This window comes from Alligator sinensis, unplaced genomic scaffold (genome assembly GCF_000455745.1).
Source record: "Alligator sinensis unplaced genomic scaffold, ASM45574v1 scaffold1340_1, whole genome shotgun sequence".
Classification (NCBI taxonomy): Eukaryota; Metazoa; Chordata; order Crocodylia; family Alligatoridae; genus Alligator; species Alligator sinensis.
Genome location: NW_005843595.1, coordinates 17,906 through 42,045, shown reverse-complemented (window position 1 = coordinate 42,045; position 24,140 = coordinate 17,906). Strand labels below are relative to the sequence as shown.

Genomic DNA, 24,140 nt, shown 5'->3' with positions numbered 1-24,140 from the left:
TTCCCTCCTCTCTATGCTGACATTTCTAATACTTGAATGTTGATACCATGTTAAGCCTGCTTAAGCACCTTTGCTGCAAACTAAACTTGCCCAGTTCTCTCAAACTTTCCTTATAAAACTTACCTCCCAAAGCCTTTATTCCTTTGGTCGGCCACCTGTGAACCCCCGCTAACTTCTCCATACCCATTTTAAATGGCAAGTCTACACAAGATACGTTAACATGCATTAGCCTAATTTACTGTACAATACAGGCATGCATCTACATGTGTGCCCTTACTGTGCAGTAAAAATGGCTAATCCTGCCTAAATTTGATACCTTCAAATTCAGGATTCATATTTAGGCATGATTAATTAAAGCACATAAATGCATGTATAGACATGACCCAACACTAACTTTAGTGCTGGGTCTGCCTAACCGTTGGGGGACACCCTGAGCCAAGCCCCAGAGCTCCTACCTAGGTGCCTCTCCTGCCCCAGGGCTGGGCTGCTCTGTAGCAGCCCCTGGCTGTAGGCTATGAAAGCCAGCAGCCATTTTATGTCCTGGGGTATACACACCAGGACCTTGGAGCACTGCAGGCCCTGTATGCCCCTCTGGACAGGAACCAGGCTGCCTCTACCAGTCCTATCCCCTAGCCAGAAAAGCTGCTTGGCAACAGGTGAGTATTGCAAAGGGCTGCATCTTGTTGCACCTCTGTGTCCAGTCCTGACATCTCCATAGGACTGCTGCCTGGCTGCCTCTGGCAGCAGGGCTAGCACCTGCTCCCTGTTTCTGCTCACCTGCAGCACTGTCCCCTGTCCTTGCTGGTCCTGTGGTGAAGTGTCTCTGCCACGTGGCTCCCAGTCCCTAGCCTTGTCCCTCTGTTGAGCCCTTCTGGCTGCTGTGCAGGGCCAGCCACACACAGACAGTTGCGTGGGGGCCCAGAGAGCCAATGCAGGATGCATCACCATGCCCTCCCCATCCTCCCGATTTGAGGACTGGACCTGCCCATGTGTGCAGTGCACTGTGGACTGTGGATTTGAGGACTGGGCCTGCCCATGTGTGCAGTGCACTGTGCAAGGCCTGCAAAGGAAGAAGGGTAATGGTCAGGATCAGTGTAACAATTCTATTGGGAGAGAATCTCATGTCAGAAACATCTCATGAACAAACTATCAATACTGCCCTTGTGTAACTGCTGGAATTTATTTAGTGGAAAGTATTATTGTTGGGGAAAATATTTTTGCATAAAAATTAGTTCTGGAAAAGTACTTACTTATGTACACACACACATACACACACATGAACACCAAAACCCTTAGAATATTTCAGATTAAAACATATTTCATTATTATTTTTGTTGGTACAGAAATGCCTTAGAATGCTTGCCTTTTGATTGCTTCATGCCTCCGTTCTCTTTGTCCCCGGCTCTCCATTTCAAGTCTCACTAGAAACCATCTCCCTTTATCAATTTGGCAGATCAATGTGATATAATCAAATGAAAAAGCCCAATATGGAGAGCTGAATAGGGATCTGAGGCCTTCAGACAGTAGCCATCCTTGGAAACCCACATGATAGTTTTGGCTGGAAGCATCTTTTATTTGATTTTTAATAGCAACAACAGGAAAAGCAAGAAGCACAGCAAAAACCAAGGCCACAGAAAGAGCAGGTTCACTGAACATGGCACTTATGACTACAGTAAAAAGCTGGTCAATAAAATATGAACATATCCTCCTTTCCTCTTCCCAGGTGTATATAGCATAAACATAGACATCATCCCAAGAGTCAGCTTTGTCTAGAGTGAATCCACACTGAGTCCTGCCTGCCATGTGATTATAAGTTAATTTATATGGTCCCCATCCTGAGCTGGACAGTCATTTCTGTGCCATGATAGCCCAATGCCATTCTTCTTTTGCTGCTTCTTTGTGTCATTGATATTTGTCATTTGCTTAGAAGAACTTTAAGCATTTTTGGGCCAGAGAAAATTCTTGCTATGCATTTGCTCAGCACACTTTGTTGGGTCCCCCAACCCTAATTTGAGAGGCATTCTGATCTATAAAATACATTTTTAGGGGTATCAACTAGGGTGCTTTTTCTGGAAAACAGCAAAACACGGATGCAATGAACGAGGTGGGAATGGACTTCTGGTGTAGCTGTCTCCATTCTGAATAAAACTGCTGTGAGCAATGTGTGCTGGTGTTTGCTCCCTGCTTGCTCTGGCTAATGAGTACCAGGATCCACGGGCAATTGGACTGTCATCTCCCTAGTCATTGGGTGCCGCATGGAGTCTGGGTCTAACAATGTAAATCAGGATGAGTGTAGAAATTCCACTGGAACCATGAATCAAAGATATCAGTATAGGAAATGGTATATCAAGGTAGATTATAATCAGACAGGATGGTAGTGGTTCACCCAACAGAATAACTTTGCTGACTTGTTCTGGCTGGATGTCGAACCTACACCGATCCTTTTTGAGGCAGGTACATCCTATGTTCAAAATGCACATAAAATTACCTTAATCGCCAAAACAATTTATATGTATTGACAAGTTAAATTGAATATTGATGTAAATAGTGTGGAAGCCATCCAACCGAATGCAAGTTTTTTGTTCCAACCCTGACAGAGGGATGGATTAATTGGTTGTCACAGGCTATTGAATTGAATAGATCCTATCAGAAGTCACAGGACACAGGAAGTGTCCTTGGCAGCATTGAAATGGGACTCGGTGTTTTAAATACAGCTAACCCTGAGGTCATGATGAATAAGTTATTCTGAGCTGCACAACAATTATGAGAATTAAGGGGTCCAATAACATCCTCCCTATTAGAACTGGGCAGACAAGCAGTCAATAATGCGAAGGTTTTACCAACATGGCATAAGTTTTCACAACTAGAACAACTATTAACCCTCAGAACACTAGAAGATGTCCAAAATGATACTGGTATGGCTGTAACTTGTGCACAAGCAGAAAGATGGGTGCAAAATATCTTGAGTGGAATTCTCCAGCAAGAATACATGTGAATTATTCCCGCTGAAATCAGCTGGATACTTGCAAGAGTGGCAACCAAAACTGAGATGGACTTACAAAAACAATGGTCACTTGACTATTTTGAATATTGTCCTCACCAAAAGGCTATTTTAGCAGATATCTATACTATATCTAAAGCCAAGGTCCACCAAGTATATCTAATTGTTTATATAGACAAGAGAATAAATGGAGCCATTTGGAGAATAAGTAAACATTCCCATTGGATAATACAAGGGTCTACTGACACCATAGATGTAAGTCATTGTGATAGAAACTGGAATGGTATTATTTGTGAAGGAACCTATGAACGTATATAGGACATTTGCAATAGTCAACAAAATATGTCAGTGTAATTTCCATGTCATGAAAGGATATAAGGAAACTATGACCGTATATATGTTTTGGATTATCAAAACATATGCATTAGCACTGGATGTGACCAAATTATTTCAAACTATTGGTACATAGTATTTTAGAGTATAATCAAACCTTTTGTATGTGTAAGGCTTCACACGTTAAGGGTTGTGATATAGATATGTGGATACCAATGAGGTATAATTCATCAATAGCAAGTAATTTATCTGTGTATACAGTGCTTCCAGCAACTCATATTGGAATAAATTTCTGTGTTAAGGGAGATGATAATACATGACAAGATTGCACACTTGCTAGAAGTAAATTTGGAGAAAGCGCAACACATGTATGTGTCGATATTACATAATAATTCCTGAATTGTAAAAATGTTGGATACAGTTGCAGCCACCACACATCTATGGTGGGAAACCTTGTTCGGGTGGTCACCCATTGTTTCAGGCATCTTTAATAGCTTGTTACATCCAATTGAATTAATTGTCGGTGGTCAAGTTGGGTTGAGTCTGATGAGCATTCTAATAATGATATGGCTGTGTCAGATGAGAAGGCAATTGATGAGATTGTATGAGATAAATAAAAATGAGAGAAGAGTGAAAGAGAAGTTGAATGAAGAATTGTTAAACAGGAAACCAGTAGACTTGGAATATATGAGTATGGATAAGGTTTGAAAGGAAGATGTGTATGAATGATGAATGAGAAACTTGAAGTTGTATATAGTTCTTATATCAAGTTGACAGAGTTGGAATTAGAGAAGCCATTCCACTATGCTTCAAGGACAAGGCCCTCTCCAAAGCATGTCACAAGATTGCCATAATGACTTGGGCATGGCGGTAAGGAAACATTGGAATAAGGGTGCCATGATCCAGCGCCTGGTGTATGTTGTAGTGATACCTTGTTGGATGGATATCTAGTAAAGGTATCAAGGAGGGAACTGTTGAGAGCATATTATGCTCGTGGCTGGCTCATGTTAGGTTATGGGACCAGGACAGTTCAAGTTGGTAAGGCCCATTCACAGGTGAGACTGTAAGTAGGATGAACGTCATTCTGATCCTCAGTTTTGTAATTTTCCATACAAGACCCCTTATGTATAATGGATAGAGTGCAGTGTGCACATTTTGGGGATGAGTGCATCATCCAAAGTGCTGTGCACACTGGCCCTTTAAAAGGTTTCTGTGCTGCAGGGGCTTGGTGTGTGTGTGTGTGTGTGTGTGTGAGTGTGTGAGTGTGTGTGTGTGTGTGTGTGAGTGTGTGGCTGGTGTTCTGTGTGGTGGTGAGCCTACATTTGTGAGAGACGTTGTCTAGGAATGCCTGAGGGCCTGTAAGGACTGGTTTGATAGAGAGACAGTGATTGAGGGGACTGAGAGAGAGCGATAGCTTGTGTGAGTGGGTATAAATCTTCCACAGAATCGGGGCCCTTTGTGAGGAGCAAGGATCCCTGGAGCGGTCAGAGACCACCCCTCAATACACTGCTATATTCAGTCAGAGGTTGGCTCCCTGACATTTTCCCATCAGGTGCATAAGGGCTTTGGTAGTGGCCTCACTGAGTAGTTGGTGAGTATCCCCCATACCTTGGGAAGGGATACATTTGTGGGCTATCTTTTCTGTTGTATACCCTTGTATAAGACCAGTGACCAGTAATAGGGTAAGGTAAGCCCTGGCACTGGATCTGAAGAGGCAGACAGAGCTGACGACCACAGCGGTCCAATAAATCTCTCTCATGATTGCTGTCCCTTTGTTCTGGTTATAGGATTTACAGGACTTAGGAATACATAGTGTTGATTGTTACTGGTGTTACTCTTGTCCTTTATATATATTACTAACATAATAGTGGCTGTTTGGTGTTTCTTTAATAAACCATTTTATTCACGTACCATAAGCCTTCATTTTAGTGATTATTAATTAAACCAGTGATAGATATGGACAGGGTCAAGATCCACCTTACCTTTCGGGGATAAGTCTGAAGAGAAGTGGTTGTTTAGGCCAGCTTCAAGATTTGGTTTAAAAGGTGTGATTTTTCCCCAACAGTATCCCTGCCTGCCTGCCTCCATGGCTGGCTGAAATAAGTATTATCTGCAGATTATTAACACTGAAAAAAAATTAGAATGATGCTTGTAATCATACTGCTGATAACAGTTTTAGCTGGTGCAAGAAAAAATTAACCCCCCTCTTCCACAATGTGAATAGTGTCTAAACAGTGAAAAAAAGGGCCTGTAGTGAGTTAATATAGAAGGAAACAAACATACATGTCTAATTTTAAATTTGTAATTTTTTTTATATTAACGTACTACTACTACTTACCAATAATTTGAATGATATTTTCTCTGGTCAGAGTGAGACCTGTCTGTGAAGCATGCTGTGTGTGTCCTACTTCCAGAGTGCCTACATGCTCTGGCTCCTGGCCTAGAACACTTGTGTGCTTGCCTATACTGTGCAAGACTCTGAAATGCTGAAAAATTAGAAATGTTCAGGTAGTCCAAGCATCTACTTAGTGAAGAATGCTTTCTGAACTCTTTTGAAAAATGATGGATGTAATGTTCCTTTTCTTTTCTTTTAGATAACTCAAAGGCACATCAAATCTTGCCAAAAACTTTGAATTCCATGTACTTCCTGTAGTTAAATGACTGTTCTGTACTCTCCAGTATCTGACTGTTGCACACTGTCCAGATACAAAAGAGCTCGGTGTACTCTGAAGATACAAAAGAGCACAAAGTCATGGCTGGGTTCTGGGTGCTTGCCTCTATTTTGCTACTTGGACTTGTTGTACTCTGAAGATACAAAAGACTATACACTCATGATTTGGGGCTCAGTGAGAATTGGCTACTGTCAGGCATTCAGTTCATTTTGTACAATAGGTCCAGCAAGAGAGTTAGCATGAAGTTTTGGTATTTGGGTAATGCCTTTTCCTAAAGGTAAACAACTCAACCTCCCTCCCTTAGTGTCTGCCTTCCTATGGTCCCTGCCCCAATCTCTGTGGCCCTTGGCTGAAGCTCTTGGTGTGTGTCCTGTTGCCTGATGATTGTGTTATTTTGTATCTTGTATCTTGGGAGGACAATGAGCCCAATTAGCTGTGTCTACAATAATGATAATAAAAAAAGTAAGATAAATAATCTGCCTCTAATGAATAATTGGTTTCCAATAGTAATTAATGTCCAGGGAGCCAGTGAAAAGGACTGCAAAAAGGGGAAGCAGTTTGCAGGCTGTTCGCAGGACAGTCCTTGGGTAACAGCATGTATTCATGGTGCTGTTAGGCCATACCCCACAATTACAGTGAGCCTAGCTATTAGAGAACAGGAGTTTAGGATTGTTGGTGCTGTGTCTGGCCACCTGATCCACTAGGTAGTGACTGGAAGAGAATGGGACACAATGGCCAAAGTGTTATTTTTGCTGAGGGATTAGTTTAATTTGACCCTTTCCCTTTCTGTTGAGCAGCAGCTAAAGAGAATATTTCCATTTGTTGATCTCAAGCTGTTTGGATGCCATCCCAAATGTTGCTGTGAACAGTGGAGGGAGGGGCACAAAAGACGCACTCATGGCCAGGGGAAGATGTTGTGGGAGACCTAGGCTTACAGTGTGATTGGGACAACCCTGGGAAAAGCTCAAGGGGCCCCAAACCTGAGAAACCATCCAACAGAGGTACTGGAGCAGATAGGAGAATCTCCTGATTTCTTTCAAAGTCAAAGGAAGGAGTTTGTCGCTATTATGATTGTTTGTACCACACCAACAGGATCATGATGGACCCAAACGTGACATCTCAGAATCCTCATTTTGAGTTACAGGGGAACCTTTTGACTAGGGCTACAAGAGACTAAACTATAGGTACTTGGCCATACCAATTGTTTGTACCAAAACAGCACTGAAAACAGGTGTTGCTGTTAGCCCGTGACATACACTGAGTGAGTCACTTGGGGGTAGAGAAAAACAAGGCAGCGCATTTGTGAAGTTCTTCTATCCGGGAGTCTTCCAAGACATCAAAATGTCTGGTGCTTCCTGTCCAGAATGCCAGCTAGTTGAACCAGCCCCAGTCAGAGTCCCTTAGGGCACCTCCCACTGGTTAGTACCACATTTGAGTGGGTGGGAATGAACCTGGCCAGATCACTAAAGCCAAATGTGAGTGGCTACTGGTTAATTCTTGTGCTGGTAGAGTATGCCACCACATACCCAGAAGCAGCAGCCATCCACTCTGCTTTGGCCAAAGTGGTTGCCTCAGTTATTGAAAATACCCTCTTCCCCAAGATGTTAGAGGTGTTATCTAAACAGGGCATTGTTTTTTTCATGGCTTCTGCAGGAGGTCTGCGCACTCTTTAAAGTCCATTTGGTGAAGGTCTCAGTTTACCCTCCCCAGACAGATGGTGCGGCTGAGAGATTCAACTGAATGTTCTAGGGGATGTTGTGAAGCTTTCTAACTGGGCAACCCCAAATTTGGGACAAGCTATTTCCCTGGTTATAATTTGCCATTTGGGAGATTTCACCATCATCAATCAGCTCTTCCCCTTTTGAAGTGTTGTATGGCTGGCAACCCTGAGAATATTAGACATCTTGCAAGAATCTTTGCAAGCCCAAGGGGCAGAGGCCCAGAATATGGTACACTGTATCCTTAAGTTGCTGGAAAAGCTAGATTTAGTGAGAGCCCTAACCAATTTCTTCAAGCAGCAAATAAAAGCAGTACAGTAACTTACCCCTCCAAGAAACAGCACATTGCCCCAAGTCTTAACCATTTGAAATAAATGGTTAAATCCCAAGTAATTTATTATTTAGAGAGAAATTCCCTTTAGAGAGTACTGCAAAGTTATTGTCTTCCAAACAGCCTTTTCGCCATAATAAAAGGGGCATAGCATTCGTATATTTATTAATTCTGATTAATATGTAATAAGCCATATAGATAAAAAGACCTATGCCCACAATAACACATTTTTAGGAACACAGTAAAGACCCACCAAGAGTAAAAAAACAAAACAAAAACAAAACAAAAACACTGGGAAACCCTAAGAGTTGACATACTGAGAAGCTCAGTACAAAGGGATTTAAACAATATTGCTTCTCTTCAAATCCTCTCCCCAAAAAACCCCATCTAGACTCTTTAAATCCAAAATAGGGTATTTCTGAAATAAAATGTTAAGTTTTAACAAAAATGAATTAAATGAAATCCTGTGTCCTATCCTCTGTTCCTTTGATAGCTACCATCATCCATTGTAGCTTCATACAAAATTATTCCATGAATCAATCACATGACATGGTGAAGATAAACTAGAAAGGAAAACACAAAAATCACTGGTCCCGCAAAAAGGTATTTTATTTTCCAAATTGGGAAGACCGTAATACCTATCAGGCACTTGCTATAGCTATAGCTCTTTTATTTTCTATTTACAGGCAATGCCTAAATAACATAGGTGTGTGCCATTTCAAAAGGGATATCCAGAGAGGGAGAACGCAGAAATGAAAAGTCCACTGATCTGGTTGCCATTATGTAATATTTTTACCACACTAAAATTTGCTTTTTAATAAACTGGTCACACATTATGTTTTCATGGAAATAATACTGGCATCACTTCAGTATAACTGTTATGAATAATACAACTGAACTACCGTCATGAGAGGGAAATTAATTTGTTATTATTATCAAACTTTCTCCTATGGATCAGTTTCCTCACAGAATCTTTTAGCTCCTTGTTCCTTATGCTATAAATGAATGGATTCATCAATGGGGGCACCAAAGAATACAAAACAGCTACAAAAAGATCCAGTGCTGAGGGGGAACTAGAAGTGGGTTTAATGTGGGCAGAGATGCCAGTGCTCACAAGCAAGGAGACCACAATGAGGTGAGGGAGGCAGGTAGAGAAAGCTTTATTCCGACTCCCTTTAGAGGGCAATCTTAGTACAGTAGGTAAGATCTGAACATATGACACAACTATGAAAGCAAAGCAGCTTGAAACTAAACACATACTAAATACAATAACCCCCACTTCTCTGAGGTATGCATCAGAGCAGGACAGCTTGAGGAGCTGGGGGATTTCACAGAAAAACTGGTTGATTACGTTGGAGCGGCAGAAGGGTATGCTCAGCAAGCCCCCAGCATGCAGTGAAGAATGGAGTGTAGCACTGACCCATGCACCGACAGCCATTTGAATACAAGCTTGCTTGTTCATTATAGTCTCATAATGCAGTGGCTTGCAGATGGCAATGTACCGGTCATATGCCATGATGGTGAGGAAGGCAAGATCAGCTATTCCAAAGAGTGAGAAGAGGAAGACCTGAGCCATACATCCAGAATAGGAGATTGTCCTGGTGTTTAAGAGAGAATTGGCCATTGACTTGGGAACAATGACAGAGATGGATCCAAGGTCAAGGATGGACAAATTCACCAAGAAGTAGTACATAGGGCTTTGGAGGTTGTGGTCCATAGTTACAACAGTGATAACAAGGAGGTTCCCCACCAGGGCTGCCAGGTATGCTACTAGAAAGATGAAAAAGTGTAAGATCTGCAGCTGCCAAGTGTTAGAAAATCCCAAGAGGAGGAACTCAGTTACAGTGGTCCAGTTGGACATTTTCCTTAGCACATTTTGCAAAACCTGTTAATAGTAGAATAAGAGAAATGGTAAGGAGGAAAGTAATAGAATCAATGGTTTTGATATTCCCATCAATAAGCTCTCCTTATTAGAGTTTCAACGTATCATGATAAGAAAGTAGAATATTTTTGGTTATCTGCCCCCCCCCCCATTTGATTTTTAAACAAACATTTCCCCTAGAAAAGATCCTACATAAAGGGAAATTGTTTGATTTTTCATTTTAAAAAACTGAACAAAATAATTACCATAAATAAAGCATTGGGGGGGAGTTGTTTGGTTGGTTTGTTTTTTTACTAAAAATCTATATTTTTAATCAATTTCACTGGAAAACCTTCATCCAGCAGAAACCAGTTTAAGTTGTGAGATCAAATATACCCTATATATTGTATAAAAAGCTGAATTTGACACAGGTTCCCCACCTACCCACACCCCCCTGCAATCAACTGTAGAACATTATCTGAATTAAAAGTAAGACCCTGAAAATGTCTTCATTCACTCCCTGAAAATGTCTTAATTCACTCTCTTAGCTTAGATCTTATATTCAGTATGACGTAGGTAGCCAGGTTTTCAAACTTTTATATTCCTAAATCTCCTCTGCATCTTACTAATACAAGGCACTTCACCGATACAGCAAACTTACTGAAATTGTCTTCGTGGAAGTTTCCTCATCTTGTCTCATATTCAAGCTTCCCCTACCAAGATTCTTTGCTCATGTCCAAATGACAGATCCTGCCCAACTGATCTGTCCTATCTCCTTTGCACCAACCATTAATATATATCCGCAAAAGCACAGATAACTCAGAGGTCTTTCTCTGCTCACTCTTTCACTGAACTGACTGAAGTAAATCCATACAGATTTCTGTGTGTGCCACTGACTTCAGCCATGCCTTGTACAAAAGGACTGAAGCAAGAAGGCGATTTTTCCTTTTTGTTTCTTCTAAAGGCTTGTGGGACTTATTCCCTGTAGCTGTGTACAACTCAGAAACAAAGTACCACACATAAACATTTTTAACTAAGAAGATTTTAGCAAACCAATATAGCTGTGCACTAATTTAATCTCTTGCAGTACACAAGTCCTATGATCCCTGTGGAGGCACCAAACTTCTATATCTTCCTCTTTTGTCACTTTTAGCCTAACTAAAAAAGGAAAAGGGAAGTGACTGTGTCCCTGCAAGAAACCCATCACAAAGCACCCTACAATGTCTACACAGACCTGACACCAAGAAAAAGGGAGCCCCCACAAGTGATCACAGTACCACAGAGTCAAATTGGGCCCTTGAGGGAGCGCTGTGTCATGTGGAGGATGGCCATCTTCAATACATGCTCTGATGTCATGACCGGTCTGGGTGACCGGGCAGGCTCGGTGTTGGACTGTGACTCCCAGCTTGTGCCATGCCCTGGGCCTTCACCAGGCTGCTTTTTGCTTTTTTCTTTGTGTGGGAAGTTGAAGGTGTTGTCATGTGTATGATTGGATAGAGCAGGGTAGGAATCATTTGTTTATAGAGGGCTTTGGTCTATATGACCGTGTGGTTGGTGTCGCGACCGCATAACGGCAAGTAGTACATAGGCTCATGGACCTTCAAAGCAAACGTGACAGGTGGGTGGGACCAGAAGTCCTGCCTCCTTCACCTCTACCCCCTTTACCCTGATATGGTGCATGATGTCACTAGTTCCACCCCCTGACCCCAGTCATGTGGTGCATAACATCGCCAACCCCACCCCCTGCCCCAGTCACGTGATATGTGACATCACAAACCCTGCCCCACCCCAGTCACATCATGTGTGACATCATCAACTCTGCCCCCACTCCCAGTCACATGGTGTGTGACATCAGTAACTCCACCCCTGCCCTCCAGACACATGGTGTGTGACACCATCACCACACAGTCCATGACATCAGAAGGACAGTCCATGCAGCACCACTGAAGCCCACCCCCTCATGTTGCAAGACCTGCCATAGACCATGTGGTACGGTTATGACATATCAGTCTTCAGACTGCTCTAGCCCCCGGGGCACAGGCATGGCCTATGGGGTGGCAGTGGGGTGCGGGTGAGAAGGCAAGAGTGGTCTGTAGCCAGGTTTGGGGGCATGGGGTACACTGAGGAGTTCCATTTTGTGCATCTGGAGTGTGTGCCATTACATGTGGCATATGAAACCATAAGCAGAGGGGTAGAAGTAATTGTAGTAGAACTCCGCCAGAGATTTATAAGCAATGACTACGCCCAGTTTCATATTCAGGCACGTAGCATGGCAAACTGTTTAAACTCTTGATCTATTAATTTAAACAAGATGAGCCCAGAGCTGTTTTTAGAGTGGTTCAGTAATCTGTTACAAAGCGAGAGAGAAATATTGCTCGATTCGACATTTCGGCTGGTTGTGGTTGATGTGAGAGGCCCGGGTGGTGGGAGCTGTAGAGTTAAAACTCTATCCCCTATTCCCAGATCATTGCTAGAAAGAGAAAGTATTTAATCGACTCGAATACCTATGATACTAACCTGTGCTTTGCAGGCAGTCTATTGGCTGTTACAAAACATAGAGGGGCCAGAGATGCCAAACTGCAGGATGGTGCCAAAGAACTGCATAGGAAATTAGGCATCAAAAGGTTATGCTCCATCAAGTACCTTTGTCTGAAGACCTTGAGCAGGTTAACATTTACATAGTGATGCAGAAGGAAAAAAAATTGGTGGAGTTTATCTAAAACACAGGACGCACCGAGATACCCCGACACCTGTTTTCTTCTGCTGCATGGTGAACATTATTATGGTATTTTGGATATGAAAAAGTTGTTTGGCATGAGAAATTACTGTGATCTTTGTCGGACATTGTACAGCCATTGCCACTTGTGCAGGTTCTGATGTCGTCTTTGCCTGAGCCTGAACTGCGCTGAAAACATGGGCAGGACACAGAGATGCCCTAATTGCAAGCTATTCTGTTGTTCCAAATAGTGCTTAGAAAGGCACGTGGCCCTGGCCTCTGAAAAGCGGATTGAATGTCTGACTAAAACTCCGTACGATGAGCATAAATCTTACATGGACAAAAAGCACGAGTGCAAAGGGCGGCAGTGCAAACAGTGTTATGGGAAAATCACAAGCACTGGTGCTTCATGCATCAGATTAAAGAGCCTGAAGAAGGTGAGGGATACATTTTTTATGATTTTGAATGTGTGCAGGAGACGGGGATGCATGTGCCCAACTACATTTTTGCAATGGAACTGAAGAGAGGGGGGAAAAAACCTCAGAAAACCGCAGGCAAAAACCCCAAAAAGGCTTGTAAAGCTAAGCCCAAAAAGCCAGAAAGCACTTGGGAGTTTAAGGGCGAAGAGTGTCTGTCTGATTTTATTAAAGTCTTTATGGATAAAAAGTTCAACAACTACACCTTCACAGCTCACAATGCCAAAGGCTACGTTGGTTACTTCATTGTCAGCCAGTTATTGAAGGAATAAAAGGGCATGAAACTAATCACTCAGGGCGGTAAACTCATGTGCACTGAAGTGACCAGGCAAGGCACCCATTTCATAGATTCTTTAAACTGTTTGCCAATGAAACTTAGCAGACTTCCACAGGCGATGGGGTTTGAAGGATGCAAAGGTTATTTCCCACATTTTTTTAACATGGCAGAAAACCAAAATTTTGTGGGGTCTCTCCCAAAGGTGGACTACTACAGCATTGAAAACATGATGTCCGGTGAGAGAGGACAGTGTTTAGAATGGTATCAGAATAACCGCGATAAGACCTTTGACATGCAGAAGAAGCCGGCCTATTATTGCCAGCAGGACGTAAAACTTTGAAAGAGGCCTGCTGCCTCTACAGGGATGAGATTATGAAAATGACACGGCGGGTAGACCGAGTGAAAGTAAATGGTGAACTCCAAAACATAGTACGCTGCATAGATCCTTTCCAATACATCACGCTGGCCTCCGTCTGCATGCCCATGTACAGGTTTATGTTTTTGGAACTGCAGACCATAGCGCTATCTGTCTATATTACCAAATTAAACCCGGCGAACAAATACACTATTACAATTTTAGCAGTCTTTACCCCTTTAAAAACAAAACAAAGGAATACCCAACCGGACACCCTGAAATCATTCATGACAATTTCCAACCCCTGTCGAGCTAATTTGGAACAGCCAGAGTGAAACTGTACCCACCGCAAAACCTTTTTTTCCCCGTGCTACCCACCAGGGTGAAGAGGAAACTATGTTCATGCTCTGCCACCTCTGCGCGGAAACAAGACAGCAAAAGTGCGACCACACCGGTGAAGAGAGGGCCCTCCTGGGCACGTGGTGCACACCAGAATTGAATAAAGCTTTCACCAAGGGGTACACAGTAGCTCATATCTATGAAGTCTGGCATTTTGCCAAGAGGTCTAGCACACTTTTTTCATGGTACATAAAAATGCACCTCTGACAGAAGCAGGAAGCCTTGGTCTACCCCGCCTGGTGTACCGACCAAGAAAAACAAGAGCGATACGTGGCCAATTTCTTGCAAAAAGGTGTGACCTTACGTCCAGAGCATATCAAACCCAACCCTGCAAAGCGCCAAATAGCAAAATAACTTCTAAATTCTTTATGGGGTAAATTCGGTCAGAGAACCAACTTGCCCAACACCAGCATCATTAGAGACCCCGACGAACTCTTTGGCTACCTCTTTTCTCCCACCTGTGAAATTTCATCAGCGTTACACGGTCTCTGGTAATGCACACATCGTTATAGCCTATTTCACCACCGCTTATGTATGCTTAGAGTTGTCCGAGCTGTTAGACAGCTTGCAAGACCAGTGTCTGTACAACAACACAGACTGTGTGATATTTGTGAGCCGTGGAGATTGGAAGCCCCTGGTAGGTGATTATTTAGGCGAGCTCACCAACAAAATCCCACCAGATGAACACATCACAGAGTTTGTGTCGGCCGGTCCAAAAACCTACAGGTACAACTTGTCTGGGGGAAAGGTTTGCTTGAAGGTGAAAGGGATTTCCCTGAATGTGGCCAACAGTGAAAAAGTCAACTTTGAAACCTTGAGAGATCTTGTTCTAGATTATGGGGCAAACCCCGCTGGGGACACCCCTAAAACAATTGTGATACAACAGCGCTCTATCGTCAGGAACAAAAGCAAGTGGACGATAGAAACCAAAACCTTGAGAAAAACGCAGAAAGTCGTTTATGACAAAAGAGTCCTCACAGAAAACTTTAACAGCCTCCCCTATGGATTTTAAAGATGGATATGCGATGGAAGCACCCCTTTTCTGTGGTTTTGGCAGGCCCTAGCACCGGTGGTAGAAGTTACTTTATAAAAAACCTTTTGGATCACGCTGATCGAATGTTGTCTGTTATGCCTGAGAATGTGGTGTGGTGCTATCGCTGTTGGCAGCCTTTTTATAAAGAACTGCTTTGTAAATACCCTTTCATCAAGTTTGTGGAGAGTCTACCAGACAGGCTCAACAACGACTGTTTGTTTCCCCTAATAAAATAAATATGGTTGTGGTAGATGATTTGATGGACTCTGCCTGTGACAGCGGTGAAATCGGGAAAGCCTTTACCAAGTACGTGCACCATCGGAATCGCAGCATTATGTCTATAGTTCCAAGTGTTTTCTGTCAAGGGAAAAGGAGCCGCACCATCGCCCTTAACACAAAATACATGGTCTTGTTTAAAAACCCCACGGATAAGCATCAGATAGTGATCCTGGTGCGGCAGATGTAAGGCCCGGTTCTTTCTAGAAGCTTTTGAGGATGCCACTAAAACACCTTACAGGTATCTGATGGTTGATTTAAGAGCTTTTACCCCAGACGCTTTTAGATTAAGAACCGGGCTTTTTCCTCCCGACCAACCGGCTGCTTACACTTTTAAAAAAACAGCAGGTGGGAATAAAAAGAGATGATGCAGTGGTGGCCTCTTCTTAGCTCTCGAGACGGTAGAAGGGGAACATGTCTAACCGCGTAAAAAGAAATTTGGGTGTTTTAAAACTGCTTCTCCATGTCTGGGGTTTTATCAGACCTGTTAAGTTTTGCTCTCCCTCTGGTTACGGGGCTTTTGGCTAGCCAGTAATGGAGCACGCAGAAAAAATGTACCTGGTGCCCAAACATGAACTGGAACAATTAAGGGCTCCCCCACCGCCTCAGGAAAATATCAGAATCGAGGCAACCTGCTTATTGGATGCTGAAATGAGGGATATTCTCCAAAGCCCGGGGTTAGCAGAATATGATAAGGCTAAACTGTATGCCACCGTGCTTCAGAAATACCTGACCTACGTAAAGCAGGGTGATCTGGACAGTGGGAAATTAACCCTGTTTCTGCCGGAACAGACCCCGCTAGAAACCCCAACAGACCCCGACACAGTCGTTCAGTAAGTATTGGATAACGTGCATGCCCAATACAGGAAAAATGCTAAAGTACTGTCACTAAGCTGAACCAACACAAGGATATTTCTTCCTTGGATGATCAGGGGGGTTTTGTCTACAAAGGGATGCTCGTCAAGGGGTCTAACATGCTTGACTTGGTCCAGAAAACACTTCAGACTCACACCGGGACTACTAAATGTCAGCCTAAAGGCTGGGACATCTTTATGAACGCCATGGCCGAGCTGAACGTACCATCTTCTGCTATGGACAATGTCGTGAATCATGATCATCTGGAACTCCTAACAGGATCTGCCTCAGACCAAGAAACACCAACAACACTGCCTAAGAAGTGAAAAACTGTCTCTAAAAGACATTGGCTCTCCATATAAGGTTTTACACTTTGAAATAAACTGTTCTATACTGCTATAAAGTTTTGTCTACAGAGGATTTTTTGAATGAAAACACACATGCACACACACTTAAATAACAACAGCTCTATTTACACAATGTCAGCTGAGTGTTTTATTTAGACAAAGCATTCATGAAAGTCATTGCAAGAAATACATGTCTGGGCATGTTGAAACATGTTTTGAGCAGGCCTGGCCACACAGAAATTTTTACATTTACTTTTTACAAAATGCATCACCACCCTATCATTTTGTGCTAAATCATCAGAATAATACAATTTTCAAATCTGTTCAAATGATAGCCCCTGGCTACGGGGGTGTAGGAAAAGCACACAGTGGTATCCACAGGTGACAGACTGGGGGTCTTGTAACTGTTTAATCTGAAAAGCTGTGTTGGTGGCGTTCTTGTTTAAAAACAGCATAATGCTTTGAGGAAAGAGAGCGCTGTTTGGGGGGTGACCGTACGAGTCGAAAAATTCTCCGCGGTTCCGATCCTCCAGGTAAACAGCCAACCAGCGTTCCCCAGGTCGATTATGCGGGTGCGTGTTGACCACCAAGCTCAGGGGCCTTTCAGACAGTCGAGTCTTAGGAAGCCGGTCGCTGGGGAAAACGTCTAAGAAAGTTTCTTTGGCATAAGGGTCTGAGGACAAAACCCTGACGAGCTGTTCAGTGTCCATCTTCACACGTAGTCAAACAGGACATTTCTCCTCTGATTTATTCCTATGACATCATCAAAGACCCCGTAGATGATCATGTTCACCGTGGTGGGCAAAGCCAAAGCAAAGCGTATTTCTGCTCTCAGGTTCCTGGTTATAATCAGTGAATAATGATCAGCACACTCCTGGTCAGGAGACAGGTCAAAGGCAAACAAGTGTACCCCAGAGCAAACTCCTCACGGCTGATTATCAGGGCCCGGTCTTTCGTATGTTTACCGGCTGTCTGTACCAGCTGCATGTACTCTCTCATGCAGTTCCCGTTCTCAAAATCTGGTTGTAAGGGCTTTGTTGGGGTTTGTTCTCCATCCACATAGAGGGCCACAAAATTAATTTTGTAATGTTTAAAGTTAAAGGGATGCTTAGCATAATTCCCACTAAAGCAGGAATGCTAAACACTTTCATACCCACGTGGTCTACGGGGTATTTAGCATTGGCCGTAAGCAAGGCCTCCACGTGGCCCAGTCGGACACCCACGGCTACCTTCACTTTTTCCACAAAAAGTGAGGCAGATGTGATTTATAGTTTACATGGGCCAGCCTCTGCGGTGCCCATCAAGCAGAAGGCATCTTTGCTGCGTGTCAGCGTAATTTTCATTCAGCAACAGTTTTTCTTGAAAAAAACAAATCACTATGGAGATGACCAAGCAGCTCTGTCTTTTTGCTCCAGTCTGTCAGGTTTGCCCATCTCCAAAACCCCTGACTATCACCATCCTATGCCACCATTTCATGATGCCCGGGGGTATCTTTGTAAAACAGGCCGGCAGAAAATTGGGTGGCAAGGGTGTCGTCGCTGTAGTTGAGAACCGATTCGATGAAGGCTCGGTAAGGGTAACAGTTGTTGCTGTGGCTGATGAGACGCTCTCCCAGAGTGACATCCAGCTGACTGAAGACAGAGGCTAGCAGGTAATTCACCAGACCCACCGCTGCCCCGGCATCAGGATCAGTTCCATCGCCTTTTACAATCCTGCAGCAAAGGTGCAGCAGCGTGTTGTTCAAATCCATGTAATCTTCACCATTCCCAGCTATGGAAAAGTCAAGGCGGCTGGACTCAGTAATAGCCAAGAGTTGGGGGATCTCAACATAGAGGCTTTTCTCAATGCAGGTCTGCGTAGGGGCTATTTGAAACACATCCAGTTCGCATTTGGCACATTGTTCAGACCCGCAGTGAACAAAGGCCATGGCGGTTAAAATATATTTCTGTTTCCTCCAGGAGAGCGCCCCTTCTTTCTCCCACGCTGCTTCTTGGTTTTTCATGTCTGGCTGCCCCATCGACTTACCCTCTCCTTTTTAAGGGGTTGAGGAAGTCCTCCAGGTCCGGAGTCCGGTACGTCTCTCTTTCTTTTAAGGTTCTTTTTCGAATATACATGAGGCCGGACCCCTCATGCTTTGCCTGCTTGACCACCTTATCTAGGACAGCTCGGGAGACGTGACTGGTCACATCTTTGGCTATGTTTTGTGCTGTATTTTTAGCATGGGGCTTAATCTCCAGACCCCTTCTCTAAAGCAGAACGGCTTTTCTAAAGAGGCTGCAAAATATGCCTCCCACACCAGCCCCGTACATCACGGGCACCCCCTGATATCTGGGAAGACCATACCCAGCCTGGGCTTTATAATAATTTCTGTAAAAATTAGGGTCCCCATAGTTTTTTACCATCACCACCATGCTTGTACTTATTTTAAAATCTCAAAGTCTTCCAGGGGAAGAGGTGAAGCTTAACAATCACCTTACCAAAGTGAAATGAGATGTGTTTGTTCTGATCCATCTTTATTTCAATGCTGATTGTGTTGATGTGGTGCTGACTGATGGGGACATAACGCGGGTTGTCACATGTGATGGTGACAAGCTCGTTGTTGCTCCCATGGACAGGGATGCAGTGTAGCAAAGGAACCGAAAACTCCTCGACACGCTGATGTTCCACAATGTCCGTGCAGACATACAGCAAATTGAACCCACCAGTAATATCAGCTGGGAAGGATGGTTTTTTAACAGAGACTCCGGGTAGCATTCACAAAATTTAGGCTAGCTCACCATGCTAATAAAAGCCATAAGTTTTATCTTTGGATTTAAGTCTCACTTTCCCAATTGCTTGGTCATAGTGCATAACTAATTCAGGTAGAGTAGGGTTGGTGGTAATTGTATTGTTCTTAAGATCCAGTAACTCTGTGATGGTTGTACAATACCCCCAAGGCAGGATATACCCTTTTTTTTCTGTCCCAGAAATGATTTTGAAAGGGGTGCCTTCATTGATGTTGTCCCAGCTGTGTGGGTATTGTATTTCTGCTAACCCTAGCTCCCAGTTCCCCAGCAGATCCAGAGGTTTAACCAGCTGTATGGTAAAGCTCGAGCTGGTGTTCTGCGGAAAAATGCTGGCACAAGCGTTGCTGGGCAAAGTGATGTAAAAGTCACCATCACACATCTCGGCCTTCTGACTGGTGCACCCTTATATGTTACAAGCTTGGGAGGCTTCCACCCAGATGTTAAATTTAGATGGCCACCCCAACCATTTCACCAACAACCGCTTCTTTCTTCCCTTTCCTTTTATGCTAGATCTTTTTCAACCCTGTAAACTGTCCTGTTTGGGGTTCACTTTTTATAGTTCTTCAGGGTAGAAAGAACCCTCGATAGGATTGTCTTCGTAATCTTTTAGGTGGTATACAGGTGTCTGCACGTGTCTAAGGACTTCATCCTCTATGAAAATCTCATCGGTGAATGTCTGTTCGTAACCTTTTTCAAACCTCCCTTTGGTCCTAGACACCCTCACGTGGTCTCCTTTTCTAAACATGGGTGTTGCTGGTTTTATTTTGAAATAGTCCCCGTACATGGCTTTCCACACCCGTGGAGAGTTTGAGAAGTCCACGTCAAAAGGCCTGGTGCGGATAGTTCTGTGAAAACTGTGGTTGTAGCTCTTTATACACTCTGGTAACACATCAATGTACTGAAAGGTGTTGCGGGTTGTAAAATACCTCCACATCTTTGATTTTAATGTTCTGTTAAACCTCTCTACCACCGCTGCTTTCACATCACTATTCATCATGAAATGGTGAATATTATACTGTTTTAACAGCTTGCTTTAAGACTTATTTAAAAATTCTTTTCCCCAATCAGTCTGTAATTTTCGAGGTACACGGCCCTCTGTAAAAATGGTTTTAAAGGCCCGACCTATTTCACCACTGACTTGTCGTTTAGACCTGTGGTGGGAGAAAACTCTCCGGTGTTCGTTGTCTAGCCGCATAGAATCCAGACAACACGGGTAAAGGCTGTATACTGCAGTTTATTCGCTAGCAAATGACCATAGCCAACAAAGAGGCAAAATGGCCCCGAACAAAGAACACAGGACCCTTTTATACTTTTTCAAAAAGATAAAGTGACAGTGATACATAGTACTTCTATATAGGGGTGGAAAGGCGGGAAAAACTTGACGCATGTGTGCTTTACTTGGTACTTTTCTATAAGCAACAGAATTATAATGCTGTTAGCAAAATCCCCCAGCAATAAGCTATTTTCAGGGTGTCTGGTTATGGTTCCCAAAACCCTTTTGCTTTTGGTCTAGCTGATTTTAAAACCCCTTTGCGGAAGCTAAGCAGCCGTTAACATGTTGTGGTAGCAAAGCAGCATAGCACCAGGCGTTTCCTGAGTTGTGACCTCTGTCCTGGAATAACAGACATTTCCTGAGTGCATGATCCCCGGTTTCTGACAAAGGCCTCATGTCTCGTACATTTTCTAAATATGCAGCCTAGCTTGTTTCAGGGCAGAAATTTCTTTGCTCACCATAGACCCATGGCACAGGCATACTTTGATATGTCTATTGCTGTTAAGACGAATTTAAACCCCACCATTGTGCTTGGAAAACTGCTGCATATTCACCAAAACTGCCTGCCAGTATGCATCAATATCTGAAACAACAGTCTTGTTTCTTCTAAAACATCTTCTTGCCGGTCTGTGTAGGGTGTAAGCATCCTGATCTGAAAGCCAGGTGGCCACCCCGCTTTTGTTCAGAACCTTATTGTGCCTTTTGGTGGCTTCAAAAAGCATGTTCACCCTGCCAAAGCTGCCAGCTTCACCAGGAGCGTAATAAACTTCCTTTAACATAGCCTCCTGTGTCGACATGTCTGGTAACTGCTTCTCCCACACCTACCCCACACTAACACCCATGTGGTGCATTCAAATGCTTGAGGACAAATTTAAACCATGGCACAAAGATACTGTCTTCCAAATGCTCAACGTCTGCTTCGGGGTCCTGGGCGATAGGTCATAACTGCACGATGTGATCTAGGGCAGTTCTTGCAGCATGAGGGGTTGGGCTTTGGGGGTCTGCATGGACTGCCCTTCGGATGTAAATATATGCCTTAAACTTTGATTATTTTAGTTATAAGATGACATAACCGCTTTGTGGAGAATTGCTGGCTCTGTATAGTAGAACAGATAAGAGAAAGTGTTTGTTCTTTGTAACTCCTCTGCAACTGCTTCGCTCACCGCGGCCTTGAAGATAGCAAAAAGTATGTACAACTCTGATTTGCAGGTGCAAGAAGGAGGTTTGTGAACTAACCTCGCCTCCCCCATTAGTTCCCATCCTGATTACAGCAAAGAAATAATGAAGTAATATTATAGCTGCTTTTCATGCTAATTTCACTATATGATCACGTGAGTTGTAAGCAACTGTTAAAAAGTATATAAGCCTCCTGATTTTGCTCTTGGGGGGGACCCCTTCCAAGTGCTTGGGAAATCCATGTCACTTTGGAGTCCCCCCTACAGCTGTAGTTTCTTTTGAATAAAAGCTTCTGCTGACCTGACCCAAAAGTATGCTGCGTGTGTTTCCACGACATCATGGACCATGTCTTGGTGACTGGGGTGGGGGCGGAGTTGCTGATGTCACACACCACATGACTGGGGTCAGGGGGCAGGGCTGGTGGTGTCACGCACCACCTGACTGGGGTCAGAGGGCGGGGCTGGTGATGTCATGCACCATACAAGGGGAAAGGGTGGGGCTACGGGGTGGGACTTCCAGTCCTGCCCACCTTTCACATTTGCATTGATGTGCGGTGAGCCTATATACTACTACTACCATGCTCTGGCCAGTGCATTTGGGATCTTCTTCAGAAACGAAGCCGGTTTTTCTGGAGCACTGGCAGCAGCTGCTGTGGAGAAAAGAGCAGTCACTTCATGCAGAAGAAGAAAGCAAGGGTCTCCAAAGGTCACTTAGGCAATGCCCTTCCTCCAGAAGCCTGCCTCTCCTGGGGACAGGATTTGATTTTGCACAGGGAAACACTGTTAGATTTCCATTCCAGTCTTGTAACCACTCAGCCATTGCACTTGACCAAAACGGAGTCTACAAGCAGAGGGATTAAGCTCTGTGTGCTACAACATGTGTGTGAGGGTGGGCACCAATACCCAGCTCAATGGGATCCTCTGCTGTGGCCAAGTGCTGCACAACTGTGTGCTTGAAGGGCAGGAGCCAACTCTCAGTGCTGCATGGGAGGTGCAGCAGCAATGATGGTCTCTGGGCAGGTCAATGAATGCGGATTCAGGAGGCCTTGGGTCACTTGCTGGCTTAGCTACAGACTTCCTGCATGACCGTGAGTACATCACCTAACTTAGCCAGTGTCACTTCCCCGTGCATACCTGTATTGACCCCCATTTCTTCTGGTCCAGGAGGATCTTCCTTTCCAGCATTGTCAGACAGTGTCTCGAACAGTTCCATGGAAAGGGTAAAATAAAAGGGACAGCAGGGAAGAGCTGTCAAGGGACAGCAGGGAAGGTCCTATGAGGAAAGGTTACGGGACCTGAACCTGTTCAGCCTCCAGAAGAGAAGGCTGAGGGGGGATCTTGTGGCCTGCTATAAACTAGTCAGGGGGGATCAGCAGGCACTGGGGGAGTCCCTGTTCCCCCGAGCGCCGCCAGGAGTGACCAGGAATAACGGTCACAAGCTGGCGGAGGGAAGGTTCAAGTTGGACATCAGGAGGCGCTACTTCACGGTCAGGGCGGCCAGGGTCTGGAACCAGCTTCCAAGGGAGGTGGTGCAGGCTCCCACCCTGGGGGGTTTTAAGAGGAGGTTAGATGACCATCTTGCTGGGGTCGTTTGACCCCCAGTACTCTTTCCTGCCATGGCAGGGGGTCGGACTAGATGATCTGCCCAGGTCCCTTCCAACCCTAGAAACTATGAAACTATGAAAAAAAGTCAGGCAGGACCCGGTTTGACCTGTGCCCCTCAGGATTACACAGCCACACACCAAGGGCAGGCAGTGGTGTGGGGCTGTCCTCCCAGCCACGGTTCCCACTGGTGCCAGGAATGACCAGGTGAAGTCGAGTCCATGCATGCACTGAGGGCCCCATCTGTGCTACGTGCTGAAGTCAAGTGGGGAACAGTCTTCCATATGGGAGCCTCAGCTCAGCCCCATCCCTGCCTCCATGGGTTTCCCTCCTCCTCATAACATCTTCACAGTTTCTCTTTCCTTCCCCCTCCCTTGTGCAATGCCTGCATCACGGCGCTTCAGGGAGCCCACCCCTGCCCCAGCCCTGGTAAAATCTGTGGGCAAGGAAGGAGCCCCCCAGGGGGCACTTGCCTGCCTGTACACTAATGCCAGGAGCTTGGGGAATAAGCAGGAGGAGCTCATCCTCCTGCTCAGTGCAAACAATTACGATGTCATAGGGATAACGGAGACCTGGCGGGACTCCACCCATGACTGGACCACGGGGATAGATGGCTATACCCTGTACAGGAGGGATCGTGTAGAGAAAAGGGGC

The 24,140-nt window shown here is 44.4% G+C and overlaps 1 protein-coding gene across 1 annotated transcript; it reads right to left on the bottom strand.

Moving 5' to 3' along the window:
• Window positions 1–8,959: 8,959 nt before the first annotated feature.
• On the bottom strand, window positions 8,960–9,916 carry LOC102379408 (olfactory receptor 14C36-like). The gene has a single exon (XM_006038993.1). It carries the CDS (start codon window positions 9,914–9,916, stop codon window positions 8,960–8,962), a length of 957 nt encoding a protein of 318 aa, XP_006039055.1.
• Between the last annotated feature and the right edge of the window lie 14,224 nt (window positions 9,917–24,140).

Bases quoted from the DNA above. Each gene is read 5' to 3' on its own strand.
- LOC102379408 (XM_006038993.1), bottom strand. From the start codon at position 9,916: ATGTCCAACTGGACCACTGTAACTGAGTTCCTCCTCTTGGGATTTTCT.